The sequence below is a fragment of the Opisthocomus hoazin genome, chromosome 26 (genome assembly GCF_030867145.1).
Source record: "Opisthocomus hoazin isolate bOpiHoa1 chromosome 26, bOpiHoa1.hap1, whole genome shotgun sequence".
Classification (NCBI taxonomy): domain Eukaryota; kingdom Metazoa; phylum Chordata; class Aves; order Opisthocomiformes; family Opisthocomidae; genus Opisthocomus; species Opisthocomus hoazin.
Genome location: NC_134439.1, coordinates 6,003,541 through 6,020,826, shown reverse-complemented (window position 1 = coordinate 6,020,826; position 17,286 = coordinate 6,003,541). Strand labels below are relative to the sequence as shown.

The 17,286-nt window shown below is 63.3% G+C and overlaps 2 protein-coding genes across 3 annotated transcripts; one reads left to right on the top strand and one right to left on the bottom strand.

Annotated features, from left to right (window-relative positions):
* The first annotated feature begins 1,065 nt into the window (after positions 1–1,065).
* Positions 1,066–10,478, top strand: PCGF2 (polycomb group ring finger 2). Of its 2 annotated transcripts, none has more exons than XM_075443326.1 (10): positions 1,066–1,127; positions 4,467–4,590; positions 4,859–4,955; positions 7,135–7,190; positions 7,741–7,791; positions 7,877–7,985; positions 8,564–8,612; positions 8,801–8,896; positions 9,523–9,603; positions 10,077–10,478. In XM_075443326.1, the coding sequence occupies exons 2-10, from the start codon at positions 4,479–4,481 to the stop codon at positions 10,392–10,394; spliced, it is 969 nt and encodes a 322-aa protein (XP_075299441.1). In that variant the 5' UTR covers positions 1,066–1,127; positions 4,467–4,478; the 3' UTR covers positions 10,395–10,478. The 2 variants fall into 2 exon arrangements, with proteins under 2 accessions (XP_075299441.1, XP_075299440.1); XM_075443325.1 differs by having other exon boundaries at positions 8,798–8,896.
* A 1,795-nt stretch (positions 10,479–12,273) lies between these two features.
* On the bottom strand, positions 12,274–13,529 carry CISD3 (CDGSH iron sulfur domain 3). Its single transcript, XM_075443327.1, has 2 exons — positions 13,302–13,529; positions 12,274–12,946 (listed from the first exon to the last, which is right to left on the bottom strand). Exons 1-2 carry the CDS (start codon positions 13,512–13,514, stop codon positions 12,767–12,769), a joined length of 393 nt encoding a protein of 130 aa, XP_075299442.1. The 5' UTR covers positions 13,515–13,529; the 3' UTR covers positions 12,274–12,766.
* Positions 13,530–17,286: the final 3,757 nt, after the last annotated feature.

Sequence of the window (17,286 nt, the reverse complement as noted above, 5' to 3'; positions counted from 1 at the left end):
CTTTTCCTCCCTGCCTTCCTTTTTTCTTTCCCTTTTGTCCTCCCTTTTTTTTCCTCTCTCCCTTCCTTTCTTCTTTCCCTTTTTTCCTGCCGCCTTTTCCTCCCTCGCTTGCTTTTTTCTTTGCATTTTGTCCTGCCTTTTTCCTTTTCCTCCCTCCCTTCCTTTTTTCTTTCCTTTTTTTTCCTGCCTTTCTTTTTTCTTTTCCTCCCTCCCTTCCTTTTTTCTTTCCCTTTTTCCCTGCCTTTTTTCCTTCCTCCTATTCGTCTTTTTTTCTTTTATTTTTTTTCCCCTCGTTTTCCGTTTTTCCCCTTTCTTTCTCTAATTTCCCTCTATTTTTCTTTCCCTCCTTTATTTTCCCTTCCCTTTGCTTTCCCCTCCCGGCGCGGGTCCCGCAGGCCCTGCTGAGCACCGGCACTGGACCCCGGCCCGAGGGTCCCCTGGGAAGGTCCCGCGGGGCTCGGGATGCGCCGCGTCCCCTCCCGGGTGGGAACTCTTCCCTCCTGCGGCCGAAATCGGCCCCGGCGCTGGTGGGGGGGGGGGGGTCCGGGGGATCCCCCCAGCAGTGCCGCGGTGATGGGGGCACACGGGGACCCGGTAGCGGGGCCGCCGCCCCCGACTCGGATTTTGGGCCCATTCCAGCGGCTTTTAGGGTGCTCTCCTTCCCCCCCCCGAGCACGACGGCGGGGGGGGGGGGGGGGCAGCAGCGGGGCCCTCCGCAGGCCCCGGGGTACCGTCGCGGCGGTGTCCCCCGGGGAGGCTCCGCGGCGTGAGGGGGGGGGGGGGGGTGTCCGTGTCCCGGCGGGGCGGGGCGGCGGGTAGGGGGGGCTCAATCACGGCCCCTCACTCCCCTCCTCCGCAACACCCCAAAGGAATGAGGTCACGTGAGGCGGGGCGGGGCCTGGCGGCGGCTGGAGGAGGGAAAAAAATAAAAAAAAAAAAAGGAGGAAAAAAAAATAAAAAAAAAGGAGGAGGAAGGAGGGAAAAAAAAAAGGGGGGAAAAAAAAAAAAGAAAAAACCCCGAGCGAGAGAAAAAAAGGGGCCCCGGCCGCAGCGCCGCGCCGAGCCCAGCCGCGCCGAGCCGGGAGCGGAGGGGGGGGCCGCGGGGCCGCCGCTGCCGCCGCCACCAGGTAGGGACGCGGCCCCGGGCCCCCCCCCCGCCGCCGGGCCCCGCCGCCGGGTGTCGTCCCCCCCCCCCCCGCGCCCTTTTCTCTCCGCGTTCAAGATGGCCGATGGCCGCCGCCTCCCCCCGCTTTGTGCCGCGGCCCCGCTGCTGCCCCCGGGGGGGCCCGTGACCCTCCCCACCCCCCCCCAACGGCGGGCACCGGCGAAGGGCTCCGGAGCCCTGACAGCCCCGGCCCCCGCCGCCGCTCCCCCCCCGGGCAGTGCGGTGCGGCGCGGGGCAGTGCGGTGCGGCCGGGGGGGGGGGGGGGGGGGGCGGCGGCGGGGAGCCCCCCCGGGGCGGGCGGAGGGGCCGGGCCGGGCCCCGGGGCGGGCTGTCAGCCGGCCCCGGGTACAAAGGGCTGCGGGGCGTCGGGGCTGCCGCACCCCCGGCCCCGAATCGTCCTCTGTGTCCGTGTGTCCCCCCCCCTCCGAAAAAAAAACTGAAGCGGGAGCTGCCCGCGGCGCCGGGGCTGCAGCCGGGACCACCCCCCCGCGGGTCACGCGTGTCCGCGCCCATCGCGTGTCCCGCCGGGCGGGTGTCACGCACCGCGGGGACGCGGGGGGGGTCGGAGGGGGTGTGTCCCCCGCCGTTGTGCGTACACGGGTGCGGGGACACGCGTGTCCGTGCCCTCCCCGCGGCGCGTCACCCCCGTCCCCGCTGTCGCGCTCCCCGCCCGGGCCCGGTGCCCGCGTCCCGCACCCCGGGAGGGGCGGGGGGGTCCCGTCGGGGCGGCGGGAGCTGTTGGGGGGGGGGGTCGGGTTCACGCTTTCGGTTCCCAGTGTGTGGGGTCCCGCGACCGCCGTGGGAGCGAGCGGGCAGCGCGGGGGGAGCCGTCCCGGTCGATTTCGCCGACGGGGAGGGGGCAGCCGCTCGGCTCCGAGTTACCGGTGACTTTGAAACGTCCTTCCCCACGCGTGCCTGGTCCGGGGGGAGAATTTGGGGGGGGGGGGGGGGCACCGTGCCGGGCCACCGCCCAGGGAGACAAAAGACCCCGAAAGTGGGGGCCGGGGGTGCGGGGGACCGGCGGCGGGGCAGCGGGCGGCGGGGGCGGGACGGGGCGGCCCCGAGGGCTCCGGCGGGCCCGGGGCTGCGGCCGGTGCCCCGAGGGGGGGCCGGGGGGGGGGAATGTGGGGCTTTGTTCTTCCCCGCGGCAGGAAACCGCGGTCGTTATCACCCGGTTTATTAGAACCGGTTTGCGCCGGTGGCTCGGGCTCCCCCCTCCCGCCGAGACCCGGGCTGCCATTGGCGGCTGCCGGCACCGAAAAACGGCAAAATCCACCCAAAACGCAGCCCCGTGGGTTCGGCGGGGGCAGCCGGCGCGTGGCGGAGCGGGGGGCGGTGCGGGAGCGCAGGGCTGGGGACACCCCTCTCACCCCCTCCCCCGGGGGCTGGGGGGGCTGAGGGCACCTGCCCGGGGGCAGCAAGGAGCGGGGCACCCGGGGTGCCCCCCCCGGGCCATGGCCGGGGGTGAGAGCTGAGCCCGGGGGTGGGCCGGGGCTTCCCGAACACCCCGGTGCCCCCCGGCCCCCTCGCTGCAAGGAGATCCTGGGGCTCGCCTTGGCCCCTGCCCCTCCGGCACAGCGGTGTCCTCGAGGTCCCCGTGGTGTCCCCAGCCTTGTGGTGTCCCCATCCCTGCAGCATCTCCATCCCCGTCCCCGTGGTGTCCCAGTCATGTCCCCATGGTGTTCCCATCCCTGCAGCCTCCCCATCCCCATCCCTGTTGTGTCCCCATCTCTGCCCATCCCTGCCCCCGTGGTGTCCTTGTGGTGTCCCCATCCCTGCAGCCTCTCCATCCCTGTCCCAGTCGTGTCTCCATGGTGTCCCCCTCCCTGCAGCCTCTTCATCCCCGTCCCCGTGGTGTCCCCAATCCCTGCAGCCTCTACATCCCTGTCCCCGTGGTGTCCCCATGATGTCTCCCCATCCCTGCAGCCTCTTCATCCCCGTCCCCGTGGTGTCCCCATCTCTGCAGCCTCTCCATCCCCATCCCCATGGTGTCCCCATGGTGTCCCCATCCCTGCAGCCTCTCCATCCCTGTCCCAGTCATGTCCCCATGATGTTCCCAATCCTTGCAGTCTCTCCATCCCCGTCCCTGTGATGTTCCCGTGGTGTCCCCATCCCCTCAGCCTCCCCGTCCCCGTGGTGTCCCCATAATGTCCCCATCCTTGCACACCCACCTCCGGAGCCCCCACGGCAGCTGAACGAGGCGAGAGCCAGGCCGGAGCGCGGGAGAAGCACGGCGGGGAGCGTGGGGCGGCTTCCCCGGGGCAGGCGCCTGGCACGGACCCGGGGTTGTGCCAACCCGCGCACAGCCCTGCACACGCACACGCAGACACGCAGCCTGCACGGACACACAGCCCCGTGCAGGCACACGCGTGTGCACCCCATTTGCTCCCTGGGTGCGGGGTTCACATGTGTGGCATGTGTGTACGCACGCGTGTGTGTCTCCGGGGGGGGGTGGGCGCGTACGGGTGTAGCTGTCAGCGCACCCTCGCGCTGCCGTCGTGCCCGCGCTCATTTACACCAACCCAGGGTTTCTTCTCCCCTCTCCCCTCGCCTCGGAGGGTTGTAATAATATTCTGGCCGCTCGCCAAGTATCGGCGTTGCCATGGAAACAATAAAACTGCAGCGATTTTCGGGCCCCGGCTCCCATTGTAAACGTGGAAGCGCCGGAGCGGGCAGCAGCGATTCCCGCACCTCTGCAACCCCCACGCCGGGGGACGCTGCCCGTGCCCCCGAGCGCACACCCGGCCGCGCACACCCACTCACCCCCGCACCCACCCACCCACCCGCGCAGGTGCTGCGGGCGCTCCCAGCCGCGGGCAGGTGGCCAACGCCGGACTCGGGAGTTTCTATAGAAACCGTGAGGCGGGGGCTGGAAATCCCTTTTCCATCGAAGAAACCAAAAATACGCTTTGTGTGTGTCTGTGTCCCCCCCCCGTGTGTCTGCACAGCCCAGGAGCTGCTGACGGGGGTGATTTGTCCCCACGCAGAGGTGTCTCAGCGTGGTGGGGACCTGACTGGGGACCCCCAGGAAGATGCAGACGTGCGGCAGAGGGACCTGGGCAGCGCCCGGGGCCGGGGGCTGCGTGGGGAGGTGTTGGGGTGCTGCTTGTGCACCCCGGGGCTGGCAGGGTGCGGGGCTGGGGCGGCCCCACTGCTCCTGGGGCCAAGTGTGGCACGTCGGGGGGAGCACCAGGCACCCCCCCTTGCCCTGGATTTGTTCTTTAATGGGTGAAGTGCGTCCCGCAGGTCCCGTCCTCGCACGAAGCAGCCGTTAAGGGTGGCCCCGGGTGTTTCCCTGCAGGGAGGATCCAAAATGCACAGGACCACCAGGATAAAGATCACCGAGCTCAACCCCCACCTGATGTGCGCCTTGTGCGGCGGCTACTTCATAGACGCCACCACCATCGTGGAGTGTCTGCACTCCTGTGAGTGTCCCGGGCCCCCGCGCTGCGCCCAGGGGTGCCCCGAGCCCCGGGAAGGGCGGCCGCGCCGCGCCGAGACCCCCAGCAGTGCCTGAACCCACCCTGCGTCGGGCGTTGCTGCCGCGTGGAGCTGCGGGGTCGTGGATGGGGCCGGAGCTGGGCCGGCATGCAGGGGTCCTGGCGCCGAACCGGGGGTGCAGGGTGCTTGGCTGGGTTCTGCCCCCTCGTCCGTCCGTCCGTCCATCCGCTCACGCCGAGTCTCTCCCCGCAGTCTGCAAAACCTGCATCGTTCGCTACCTGGAGACGAACAAGTACTGCCCGATGTGTGATGTCCAAGTGCACAAAACCAGACCCCTCCTCAGCATCAGGTGAGCACTTGGGGAGGTCCCCACGCGCCGTGCCCCTGCGTGGCACCGAGCCCCAGCCCCGCGGCGGTGCGGCCTCTGCCCGCGCTGGGGTGCAGCCCTGAGCACCCCGGGACGGGAGCAGGGCTCTGCGGCCAGCGCGGGCGCACGATGGTGCAGCTGAGCGAGGACCGGTTGCACCCCTTGCAGCACGAAACCCCTCTGCTCCCCACCCTGCACCCCGCAGCGGTGGGGATTCGGGGTGCTCTCCGGGTGGAAGGGGGATGGGGACGGTGGGAAATGCCACCATGGAGGGGACAGGACTTGGGGACATCTCTGTGGCAGCAGGAGGATGGGGCAGTGCCAGCCGGACAGGGACTGCACTGTGCCTGTCGCGGTGCGTCCCAGACCACGGACATCCCTCTGTCTGTCCCCGCAGTCCCGCCGGCCGCAGATTAACCTGGGACCGCCTGTGCTTTTCCCTCCCCGCTCTGTCCCCGTGGGGCTGGGGCCGTGTCCCCCCGGGGGTGCCGGGGAAAGCCGGACACGTCCCGTCAGTAGTGGAGTTGGCTCTGCAGGTGGTTGGCATAGAAACCGTGAAAGGCTGCAATACATCACTCAGCTTTTTTTTATCCTCATTTTTTTTTTAGCCTCCTCCATGTAAATCCGTTTCTGTAGTAACACTTTTTCCGCCCTTTTTTTTTTTTTTTTGCCTTTTTTTTTCCTGGTTCACTATGAAATATTTACACTCCGGCTTCCCACGGCTCCTTCGCCAACACATCCCTGCCTGCGTGCAGAGACGGATACGCAGCCGCCCGCGCCGCAGACGGGCACCGCGCACGCAGCCGGTGCTGCGCCAGCGGCCCCGAGCCCCGGCTGTCGCGGCACGGAGCCTTCGCCTCCTGCGTGGTCCCGGCGGGGGGATTGCGGGGCGACGCGCGGGCAGAGCTGCAGGTGACAGGGGCCTGATCCAGGCGTGCGGCCGCAGAAAACTGCACCGACGAGGGGCTGGCTTTCCCCTTGGCTTCCCAAGCCGGTGCCACGGCAGCGCCCAAACACCCGTGTCCCGGGTGTGATGCCGCGCGGTGCCGAGGGTGCTGCCCACGCGTCCTCCATGGCACCCCGGCCCCCACCCAGTGCCGCCGTGCTGGGCTGAACGGGGCTGACTCATGCAAGAGCAGCCACTGGCTGGTAATTAAGCTGCCAATCAAGCAGCTGAGGTTGCTTTTTTATTAGCTTGCTGTAAATTAGAAAGCAAATTCTCTGGGTATGTATTATAAATAAAATCACAGCGGGGCCCTGTGAACCAGAGTGACATCACCGAGGAATTAGGGATGAAAGACACGGCTGGGCTAAAAATGGTACAGGGTACGGTCATTTGTTTTTCTTTAAAAGAAAGGCCCTATTATTAAAATGGAAATAATTGCAGATATAATTTACTTTTCAGCAGTCCCACTGCTCTTGCTTTGTTTTTGAGTTTGTTTTTTTTTTTCAATTCAGCTGAGCTGCTGCTTTTAAACGGTGCCAGCTGCCCTGCCTGCGGGGTCCCCAGCGCAAGCCTTCCGGCAAAATCGCGTTCCCGGCCCTGTGCCGAGGATGGGGCTTGAGCTTCCCGGGTCCCTCGAGTGCTTCGGAAGATCCCGCCTTGAGGTGTTCGCGTTTTAGGGCGTCCGCTTTGCTCTCCCGTGCAGCGGCTGGGCAGTGGGTGCTGTCCTGCCATCCTTCCAGCGGAGGGAAATCAAAGCCTGACCTGCAGCCGAGTCCAAAAATAAAATCAGATGCAGATTAAAACCTGCAGAAACATTTGCTGATCTCAGTTTGTTGGGGTTTTTTTTTAAGTTCTCAGTGTGTTTTTGTAATCGTTTTGACTGCTGAAACGGATCCTGGCCCCCAAATCCTGCTGTCATCATCCCTAGCGATTACAAGCATGTTTGAAGTTATTTTCTTCCTTTTTCCAGAGCTAACCCTTCGCGGTGAGCGCGAGGGCGGACGGGTTTGCCTGCGAGACGGGGTCGTGGCGTCACCGCGGGATGGGGCGCTGGGGCTTTGTGCAGGGGGTTCCCCGCGAGGGAGCTGGGGGACGCGGCGTTCGGGCTGGCCGGGGGCTCGTGGTGTGGGGCGGCTTCCAGCAGCCTGGGGAATCGGGCTGCTCCCTAATCCACCTGATTCCTCTCTCTTCTCCTGTTTGTTTTTTCCCCCCCAGGTCGGACAAAACCCTGCAGGACATCGTGTACAAGCTGGTCCCGGGGCTTTTCAAAGGTACAGCCGTGGGCAGTGATAATTCTGCGGCTTCGGGGTTCTCTGTGACTCGCTCCCACCCACCCCCGACACCAGTGCCCCGGGTTTCGCTCTGCCTGCGCTCGCCCCTGCCCCTGGGAAAGCTCCTGGCGTGAAGGGACAGGGACGGGTCCGTCCGGATAGCGCCCATCCCGCCCTCCGGCAGCCCCGGGGCTGCTGCTGGGGGGACCCACGGGAAGCAAAGCCGGGAGCAGGAGCCACGGATTCGGTCTCCAAGTCCTCGGGGGAAAACGCGTGGGGGTCCGCAGGTGTGGGAAGGCTGCGGGCAGTTGAGCCGCCATGAAGGTGTTCTCGCAGCAGCGGATTTGCAGCTGCTCCCGGGGTTTTGCCGGTACGACTGCGTTGCTCTCGCTAAAGCCGCGGGTCTCCTACGGGTCCGCTCGTGCTGGAGCTGCCGGTGGGGAGCGGGCGCTCGCCAGCCCGGGGCCTCCTCTCGCTCCCCTCTTTGCACCCATCTTCCCTTGGTGGGATTTTTTTTCCCCCCTCACCTTCTTCCTCCCTTTGCCCGCAGATGAGATGAAGAGGCGGCGCGACTTCTACGCAGCCTACCCCGTGGCAGAGGGTGAGTGTCCGCTGCGGGGACCCCCCCTCACCCCAGCTGTGCCCCCCCACAGCGGCTCAGCCCCTCCTTCCCTCTGCTCCCGCAGTTCCCAACGGGTCCAACGAAGACCGCGGGGAAGTATCCGAGCAGGACAAGGCGAACCTGACAGACGACGAGATCGTCAGCCTGTCCATCGAGTTCTACGAAGGGTCAAGGTACCTTTTTCTGGCTGCTCCAGGGGGGTGGGAATAAACTCTCACCCTTTCTTTCCACTCTGGAGACGAGCAGAGATGTGAGGTGGTGGCGGCTGACCCAGCCCCAGCTCGAGGCTCAGCATCTTCCCCAGTGCTTGAGTGGACAGAGGACCCCCCAAACCCCATCTGCCTTGCTCCCCCACCCTGCATCCTCGCTGCGTGCTTGCTGTGGCCGCGGGGTCCCTGCGTCACCGCTCACCGGGCAGGTGGGGGACGGCTCCTTCCCAGGAGCGGAGCCCCACGGCCGCCATGTCCCTGGTGCCGGGGGTTCCCTCCGAGGACGTCACTGGCACCCGGAGCGGCGGTGCAGAGGGAGGTGGGGATGACGGCAGCCTGGGCAGTGGTTGCAGCGTGCTGGAGTGGAAATGCTGCAGCTTGGGCGTTTACGCTGTTGGGGTGGCGAAGCCGGAGCTTGGCTGAAGCTCAGTGGGTTTCCCCTTGCAGCCCCTCCATGCACAGCCCTTCTGGTGGGTCATTTTGTTGCTCTGCTTTTTCTTCCTCCATCAACTTTGTCCTGTGTTTGCTTTCCCTCCCCACAGAGAGGAGAAGAAAGGGACCGTCGAGAACGGGGACCTGGAGAAGGAGAAGGTGAGTGTGGTGGGACCACGGCACGGGGGGCTCCATGTCCAGCTGCCTCCCGGGCTTTGGGTGGGGGGGGGAACACAGGAGGGCACCCCAAACCGCTGGCCGAAGGAGGTGGGAGCTGCCCATTGACTGCACGGCAGACTCTCAGCAACGCCTCTCCCCCCGGCCCCCTCCCGCTGCGTCCCCAGAAGAACGGCGTGCGGTTCCTGCGCTGTCCCGCCGCCATGACCGTCATGCACCTGGCCAAGTTCCTCCGCAACAAGATGGACGTCCCCAGCAAGTACAAGGTGAGCGCGCGCCCGGGGCACGCCGGCTGCCCGGCTTTCGGTGCGCTCCGGCGAGCTCGGAGGGGCCGGTGCCGTTTTGGCCATCCCATGTTGCATCCCCTGCTGCAGTTACGCCGTGCTTTGCCGGCTCCTGATTGCCGCGGCAGCCCAGGCCTTGCATCAGGGTAAGCGGAGCCGCTGCCTTCCCCACCGCCGGCACGGGCGCCGGGACTCGGCTCGGAGACCAGCACGGAAAAGCGGTGCTTTAGGGGAAGGCTAAAGGCATTGAAAGGCTTAAAAATTTAAAATTTGAAGAAAGAAATTTCAAACTGAAAAATTTAAGAATTGAAAAAACTTAATTGAAAAGCTTAAAAATTGGAGCGCTTAAAAATTGGAGCGCTTAAAAATTGGAGAGCTTAAAAATTTGAACGCTTAAAAATTGGAGAGCTTAAAAATTGGGTGGGTGCTGGGGCAGGATCCATCCCTGGCTTTGCTCCCGCTTCTCGGCAAGGGCAGTGCCAGGAGCCCCGGCAGCCCCTGGCTCTGGGAGAGGCACTCGGGGACGGCAGAGCCCAGGGAGCGGCTGCGGGGGGGCTGGCGGGGTCCCCGTCCCCGTGCCAGGGGGCTGACGCTGTCCCCTGCGCCAGGTGGAAGTCCTCTACGAAGACGAGCCGCTGAAGGAGTATTACACCCTGATGGACATCGCCTACATCTATCCCTGGAGGAGGGTAAGCGGAGCCGCCGCCTTCCCCACCGCCGGCACGGGCGCCGGGACTCGGCTCGGAGAACAGCACGGAAAAGCGGTGCTTTAGGGAAAGGCTAAAGGCGTTGAAAGGCTTAAAAATTTAAAATTTGAAGAAAGAAATTTAAAACTGAAAAATTTAAGAATTGAAAAAACTTAATTGAAAAGCTTAAAAATTGGAGTGCTTAAAAATTGGAGCGCTTAAAAATTGTACAGCTTAAAAATTGGAGAGCTTAAAAATTGGAGCCCTTGAGCAGATGAAAGCCCCAGATGGTTGCTCCTTACACGGGTGGTTGCTCCAGGTGGGGTTTTTAGGAGTCCGGGGGGCTGCACGTGCCTTTCTTCCCCTTTCCCCAGGGAGGGCTGGTGGCTGGTCCCTGGCCGTGCCACCAGCGTGGGCAGCCGGTGCCGTGGTGCCGTGCGGGTGCTGCCACGCGTCTGCCCCTCTCCCGCTTGCAGAACGGGCCCCTGCCCCTGAAATACCGCGTCCAGCCCGCCTGCAAGCGCCTGAAGCTCTCCCAGCCGGCCACCTCCGAGTGCACCAACACCAGCGGCGCGTCCGAGTGCGAATCGGTCAGCGACAAAGCCCACAGCCCCGCCACGCTGCCCGCCACCTCCTCCTCGCTGCCCAGCCCCGGCACCCCGTCCCACGGCTCGCCCAGCTCCACCGCCGGGCCCGCGCTCAACGGCACCTCGAACTGCCACCCGCTGCCGCCCGCCGCCAGCCGGTGCCGCAAAACGACTGTCAACGGCAGCGCGGCCTCCGCCTTGACCTAAACGGCAGCGAGACAGGGACTCCTGGCTGGGTTTTATATATCTATATATATTATATATATACATATATAAATATATATGTGTACATAGGGAGAAAAAAAAAATTATACATACTTATTTTCTATTGATTGACCAGATTAATTTAAAATGCAAATAAGACACATAAATGTGGTTGAATATTTTTAAATGTTTTTTTTTCTTTTTTTTTTTTTAATTTTAATTTATGTAAGCTGCATGCCGGAGCTGGGAGCCACGCGGGCGCTGCCGCCTTCCTGGCTCGTGTTCTCTAACGCTTTTTCACTCTCCTCCCCACCCCTCTCCCCTCGCGCCGGCTCGGAGCGGGACGGGGCCGCGAGCGGGGACTCCCGGCGGCACAGGTAAGGGCCAAGCACAGGTAAGGGCCAAGCACAGAAGCCAAAAACTGCCCCCCCCACCCCGCCATGCCCTGGGTTGTTGGGGGTTTTTTTGCTTTTTGGTGTTTATTTGGGGGATTTTTTTGGCGCCAGGTTTGGTGACGTGGTGCCTGCGGCTGGCTGGGACCCCCGGGGCTGTTTGCTGGCACCGAGCGTCGCGCGCTGGCGTTGCCACCCCCAGCTCTGCCCTGCTGGGTGCGTTTCGGGGTCTTTTCTGCTGTCCCTGTGTGGGCTCTGGACGGTGTCTCAGGCGCTGACCTGGCAAAGCCTCACCCAGATGCTTCCCTTTCTGCACAGTAAGTAGGTTTTTTGGGGTTTTGTTGGGTGTTTTTTTCCCCAGCTTAAAAAAATGACGCTTGCAGCTCCGCGGTGAGGGGCCAGCCGTAGCGGGGTGGGAGCACAAGCCCCGCTGAATATTGGTTTTTTTCCCCCCAGGGCAGATGGGCACCACTGGGAAATGTTGCCTGGCGGGCTCTAAACCGTGGGGGGCTGCTTTGGCAGCGCTGGGTGGGTCTGCGTGGGTCCCTGGGGCTTCAGACGCCGCTGCCCTGCCTGAGCGCGCGGGGGGTGCAGCACCCGGTCAGGGTCACGCGGGACCCCCACGCTGCGGCTCCTCGCTCACCTCCACAGCTCCAGCACCACCTTTCCAAGCATTTTATTTGTGTGTGTGTGTGTGTGAGTGTGTCCCGTCCTTCCCCCCTTCTCCTCCTGCCCCCACACTGGGTTTTTAAAAAAATAAAACAAAAAAAATTAAGACTACAGTGCCTTTAGCCAGGAGGCTTCGGTGAGGGGCGAGCGCGGGGAGGTGCCGCCGTGTTTCCCCGCGCGCTCCGGGGAAGGGACCAACTTTCTACATTGACAAAAAAAAGCACACGAGCCCCGGGGAGCGCAGAGCCGGGGGCTTCTCTCCAGCCCTTGCTGGGGAGGGGGGACGAAAGACAAAAAATAAGCAAGTGCCTGCCCGGACGGCACCCCCCGGCCCGGCTGCGGCCGCCCGCCACGGCACGGCGAGAACCAAAGGAAAGCGGCACGGGAATTGCGCGAACAGCCCGGCTCCAAAGGTCAGGAAACACGGGATGTTGTTATTGTATTTTTAAATTTCTTTTTATTGTTTTTTTTTTTTTTTTTTTTGAAGTACTGCACCCCCATCACGGGCTGGGCAGCAGCACCTTGCGATGGCCCAGCCCCGGGCTCCGCTGCCCTCTGGGCGCTGGGGAGGGGGCTGGGGGGGGTCCCCGTGGGGGTCCCTTCTGCTTCGCTCTTCCTGGTCCCAGGGCTGGACGAGGGGCTCGAAGTGTGTTGGGGGGCTCGGTTTGTCTGGACTTTGACACCTCTTTTCTCCTTGTAAATAGACCAGAGCGGACCGAGGGAGGCAGCTGAAGGGCCTCAGTCGGGGTTTGCGTGGGGCTCTGGGGGGGGGTCGTTTTGTTTTCTGTTTTTTCCTATATGGTACAAACCAAATGGCTCTGTATGTTTGCATCCTGTACGACGTTTTAATGTCTTGTAACATACTCTGATATTCATATATTGTTATCGGTTCAACATTTGTATAACGATACAGCTTTGTAAATGTAATAAATGCTGCTGACTGTCGTTCCCTTCGTCCGCCCGCACGGATGCCGCCGCGCGGGTCCCTCCATCCCGCACCCCGACGGGCGCCCGCAGCTCCGGCCGTGCCAAACCCCGCCAAGTCCCGTTCTCCAGCGGATGGAAGTTTAACCGGCGGATGATTTTTGTTTCTCCGCAGCCGCCGCTGCGCCTGCGATCCCTCTGGCAGGGCCCCGGGGGAGCAGAAGGCAAAACTGCTACCCCAGGGTGGGGTGCAGCTGGGGGGCAGCCCTCAGGGCTCAGTAATTAAGGTTAATTGGGGTGAGAGCTGAGCATCTCCCCCCCTCCCCGAGAAGGCTGAAGGTCCCGGTGGTCCCAAGCCCCGGTGGGCTCCGTCCGGCGGGCACAGCCGCGTCAGGGCTGCGTGGGGAGCTGGGCGCTCTGCACGGCCTCCGTGGCGTGGGTGCCGTCGCAGTACGGGGGGGAGCGGGTGCGCTTGCACCCGCAGAGCCAGGCCGCCTTGTCCTCCTCGGGGGTGAAGCGCAGCGGGGAGACCCCCGGGGCCGCTTTCTTGTGGGCACCATCGCAGAAGGGCTGCAAAGAGAACGGGGAGGGGGTGAAGGCAGGGGGCTGGGGGTGCCTGGCTGGACGGGGGGGCTGTACTGCTGTCCCCTACTCTGGAGAAAAAGTAGGGGGGAGATCACGACCCCTCCACCCATACACACACATCCCCCCCCGTCCTCCGGCTGTGCTTTGCCCACCCTCCGCGGCCCAGAGCATCCCCCGGGACTCGGGGTGCTGCGGGGGCACCCGGCAGGGCACCGGCACCCCCCGCCCCCAAACCCTGCCCCGGCCCGGGGCGGGGCGGGGGGAACCCGGGGGTCCTGCCCCGCCCGCGTCCCGGCGCGTCCCGGCTGGGGGGGCCGCAGCCCCCGGCCCCGGGCCCGACCTGGCTGCGGCTGTGCCCGCAGGCGCACCACGCGTACTTCTTCCCGGCCTTCAGCTCCACCGGGAACGGCTGCTTGGCGGCGATGGCCGGCTGCGGGGGGGCCGAGCAGAGCGAGGGGCCCCGCAACCCCCCCGGGGGGGCCCGGCCCCGCAGCCCCCCGCTCCCCCCGGCTCTCAGCAGCGGCACCAGCGCGGCCGCTCGCAGCAGCGGCATGGCCCAGCGCAGCCCGGTCACCTTCCTCAGGAGCGGCTCCTCCTCTTCCTCCTCCTCCTCTTCCTCCCCCCGCTCCGCCGGAAGAGCCGGGGGGGCTCGGCTGCTCACGGCAGGAAGGTGTTGTCGTTCCCCCCCCGGGCTGCGCGGCCCCGATCGAGCCGGGCTGGGAGCGCGCAGAGCCCTTTGGTGCGGCCCCCCCCCCCCCCCCCCCGGAGGGTTTGGGGGGTTCCCCGCGCCCCCTCCCGCGGAGGTGCCGGGGTTTTGGGGGGGGGTGCGGGGGGTCCCCTCTGCTCGCCAAATGCGGGCTCCGCCGCTTCCCTGGAAATTCGGCTTCTGCGCATCGAAGGTTTGGGCTCCCCCCGCGCGCCCCTTTCTGTTTTTAAACGTTTCACTGCTGGGAAAAATGGGCTTTTTTGGCAGCTGAGAGGATTCAGCTCTGCAGATGAACGTGGGGGGGAGAGGAGTGATCCGTAGCGAGCCGGCCCCACGGGCAGGATCCCCCCGGGCCCCACGGGCAGGATCCCACCCGATCCCAGGGCAGGTTCCCACTGGGCCCCATGGACAAGATCCCACCCAGCCCCATGGGCAGGATCCCCCGGGCAGGATCCCCCCCTGACCCCACGGGCAGGATCCCACCCGACCCCACAGGCAGGATCCCACCCAACTCCATGGGCAGGATCCCCCCCAACCCCACAGATAGGATCCCATCCGGCCCCACAGGCAGGTTCCCACTGGGCCCCATGGACAAGATCCCACCCAGCCCCATGGGCAGGATCCCCCTCAACCCCATGGGATGGATTCCCCATGACCCCACAGACAGGATCCCACCCGACCCCACAGGCAGGATCCCACCCGACTCCCTGGGCAGGATCCCCCCCAGCCCCACGGCCGGCTCCCACCATCCCCGCACCCTGCTGCCCACCCTGTGCCCAGCCCAGGGCCCACTGCCCCTCCTCGCTGCGTTGCCTCCCGCCCCGAGGGCTCTGCCCCAGCACTGCCGACCCCCGGGCAGGGGTAGAAAACTCCGCTCCGGGCAGCAACTCCTGGACCTGGAGCCCTGGGTTCAGTGCCTCAGCTTCCAGCGTCACCTGGAGACCCCCAAGCACCCACCGCTGCACGTTTTTAACCGAGGAGGTTGTGAATTCTGTCCTTGATCTCGCTCGCAGCGCAGCTGCGGGCCATGGGTTGGGGTCTGCCAGCGGTTTGGGGGCTGCTGCGCTGGCGTGAGCTCGCTGCTCTGTGGCACGCAGAGCCCTGCCAGGAACACCAAGAAAACCAGCAGGCTCGGAAGTAGGTCTTTTTAGCCTAGTTTTTATTTTTTTAAAAAACATTCTTTTAATAAAAAGAACAAGGACCGTGACAGTTTCTCAGTCATACAAACGCATCAGTGACACAAGGACGTTATCCGCAGCACACATAACGGAGAGAAAATGAGGCTCGCTGCCTTCCTCTCCCGCTGCAGACAGACGAGGGGTCACCAGGAGCAGTTTTCTGTCTGAGATCCTGCTGCCCTTAGCACCTGAACTGGGTTTTGGCCTTAGCAAAAAGTTAAAAGGCAAAGCATCCTCCCCTCGCGCCTCCGGCAGCGAGCACGGAAGATGCAGACACACGGTGGTCGTACAAGCACGTAAGAACGTCCGTACGCTCCCGGCTACAAATCTGCCCGTGTAGTTTTCAAATAAAAGCATTTTCTTAGGAAAAAAACCCAAAACAACCAGACAAACATCTGCTTATAGGTTTACATTCTTGTATTTGCAGCTCACCGCTCCTCTCCCCGCTCGCTTTTCGGGCTCGTCCCTTTTCCACGGGCTCCTTTGGCCGCTCGAGGCCGGCCCCATCGCGGCGAGCCCTCGTCTGCTGCGCACGGGGCCGGGGCTGTCCCGGGCCGGGCTGGACCTCTGCACCTTCCCCGCTTTCCCAGGCAGCGGGAGTGAACCAAGGGCCAGGAACGCCCCGGGCCGCGGCGACGCAGGGACCCGTCTGCGGCCGCCCGAGCCCCCCGTGACCCGGACCCCAGACCCCGCGGCTCTGGGGTCTGCAGGCGGTGTTGGCTCAAACCGCGGCGCAGAGGCTGTGGCCGGGGCAGCAGCAGCGGAGCCTCCCTGCAGCCCGGGCAGGTGCTAAAGCTTCGCGTTTGCTGCTCAAATTAAAAACACAACCCGGGCCCTGGAGGGGTTTTTCTGCACTTTGCCCTTCAGCTGTGACCTCACACGTAATTTGGGGCGCAGTCACAGATCCGCGCTGCTGGGCAGGATTTTTCAAAGTTAAAATGATAATCATTAACCAAACAGAGTTTTTTTTCCATTTTCCTACTTTTTAACCACAGGTAGCACAAAACAGTTTCTTCAAATCCTGATAGATTTTGAAATATCAATTAAAAAACCCTACCTAAAGCTTCCCTCCCTCCGTCTGGCCAGCCGTTACTCCGGGTTTGTAGCCGGGAGTTGCGAGGGTGGAGCCCGGCCAGGCAGAGCAGCTACACCAGGGAGGGAAGGGAGAAACGGGGGCCTGAACCAGACCCTTCCCCTGAGCACAACCTCGCCAAAGGACTCACCAGCAAAAACCTCTTTGCTGGTAGCGCCGCTGCTCCCACCCATCCACCCCCCCGTCCTCCGCAGCTCCCACCGTGGCAATGCCCCAGGTCAGTGTCCTGAGGCAGGCAGCAGCAGGGTGGGGGGCCGGGGGGGGGATTTTCTGCGCCGAGGGTCCTACCCCGAAGGGTCACCCAGGAGCCCACGCTTCCCACTGTGGGGACCGCAGAGCTGGGGGCCCTTTTCTGGGCAGGGGAGGGAAGAGCAAAGCGCAGGAGACCTGGCTCCAGGGCAAATGGCTCCTCTCCGTGGCTCTGCTTCCCCATCTGGAAAACGGGAGGTGAGAGGACACCTCCAAATTGCCGTTTCAGACCTGCTGCTGCAAAGTTACTGTTAAAATTGCTGCTTCACCCTTTCCTGCAAAGGTGACATCCACACCCTTTATGGCATCTCCGTTCTCAGACTAACCGCACGCAGGAGAGGCACCGGGGACCCATTCAGCTCCCTGCCTCCAGGCTGTTTTGATCACAGGCACTTGATTATTTTTACTTATGTAGGCTTAAAAAAACCCCGTGCAGCACAGCACATACCAAGGGCAACGGTGAATAACAGAGCAGCACGAGGTGCCAGCTCTGAGGGGCTGGCTGGGCTGGAGCAGAGCCCTTCAAAAACCACTTTGGGCACAGGGCTGCCCGCTGGCCCCATCCAGGCTGGGACCCAGCCGATGTCGGAGGGCTCCTCACCGGCAAACGGGAAGCCCTCATCGCCATCTGGACGGGGCGATGGGTGCGCTGGAGAGGGGCCTGCAAACCAACCAGGCCGTGACTTGAGAGGTTTCTGGAGCGAGTGGCACTGCTGCTGGCACAGCGGGTCCCCGGCGCCGGTCACGGCCCCACTGCCCTTCAGAGACAGTGACTTGCATCTCATCTGGAGTCACTTGCAGTAAAGAAAAAGGCAACTGTATTCTTCATAGAAAGTATAAGTAGATAGTGCAAAAAAACCCTGTCTATTGTTACTCTCTGGCATGTATAAACACATAAAGGATGATCAAAGATTTAATCAGAAAAAAATGTGTCCTTTTTAGCTTTAAGTTTCTATTTAGTATTGAGAAAAAATATATATATAAGTAAGCAGGTTTGAATAAGTGTTTCAAAGACCAAGAACCTGACTGTTTAATCTTAATTTATCTCCAATGTACTCTCTTGCAGAATGAGGAGCTTGGACAAACTTTCTAAACTGAG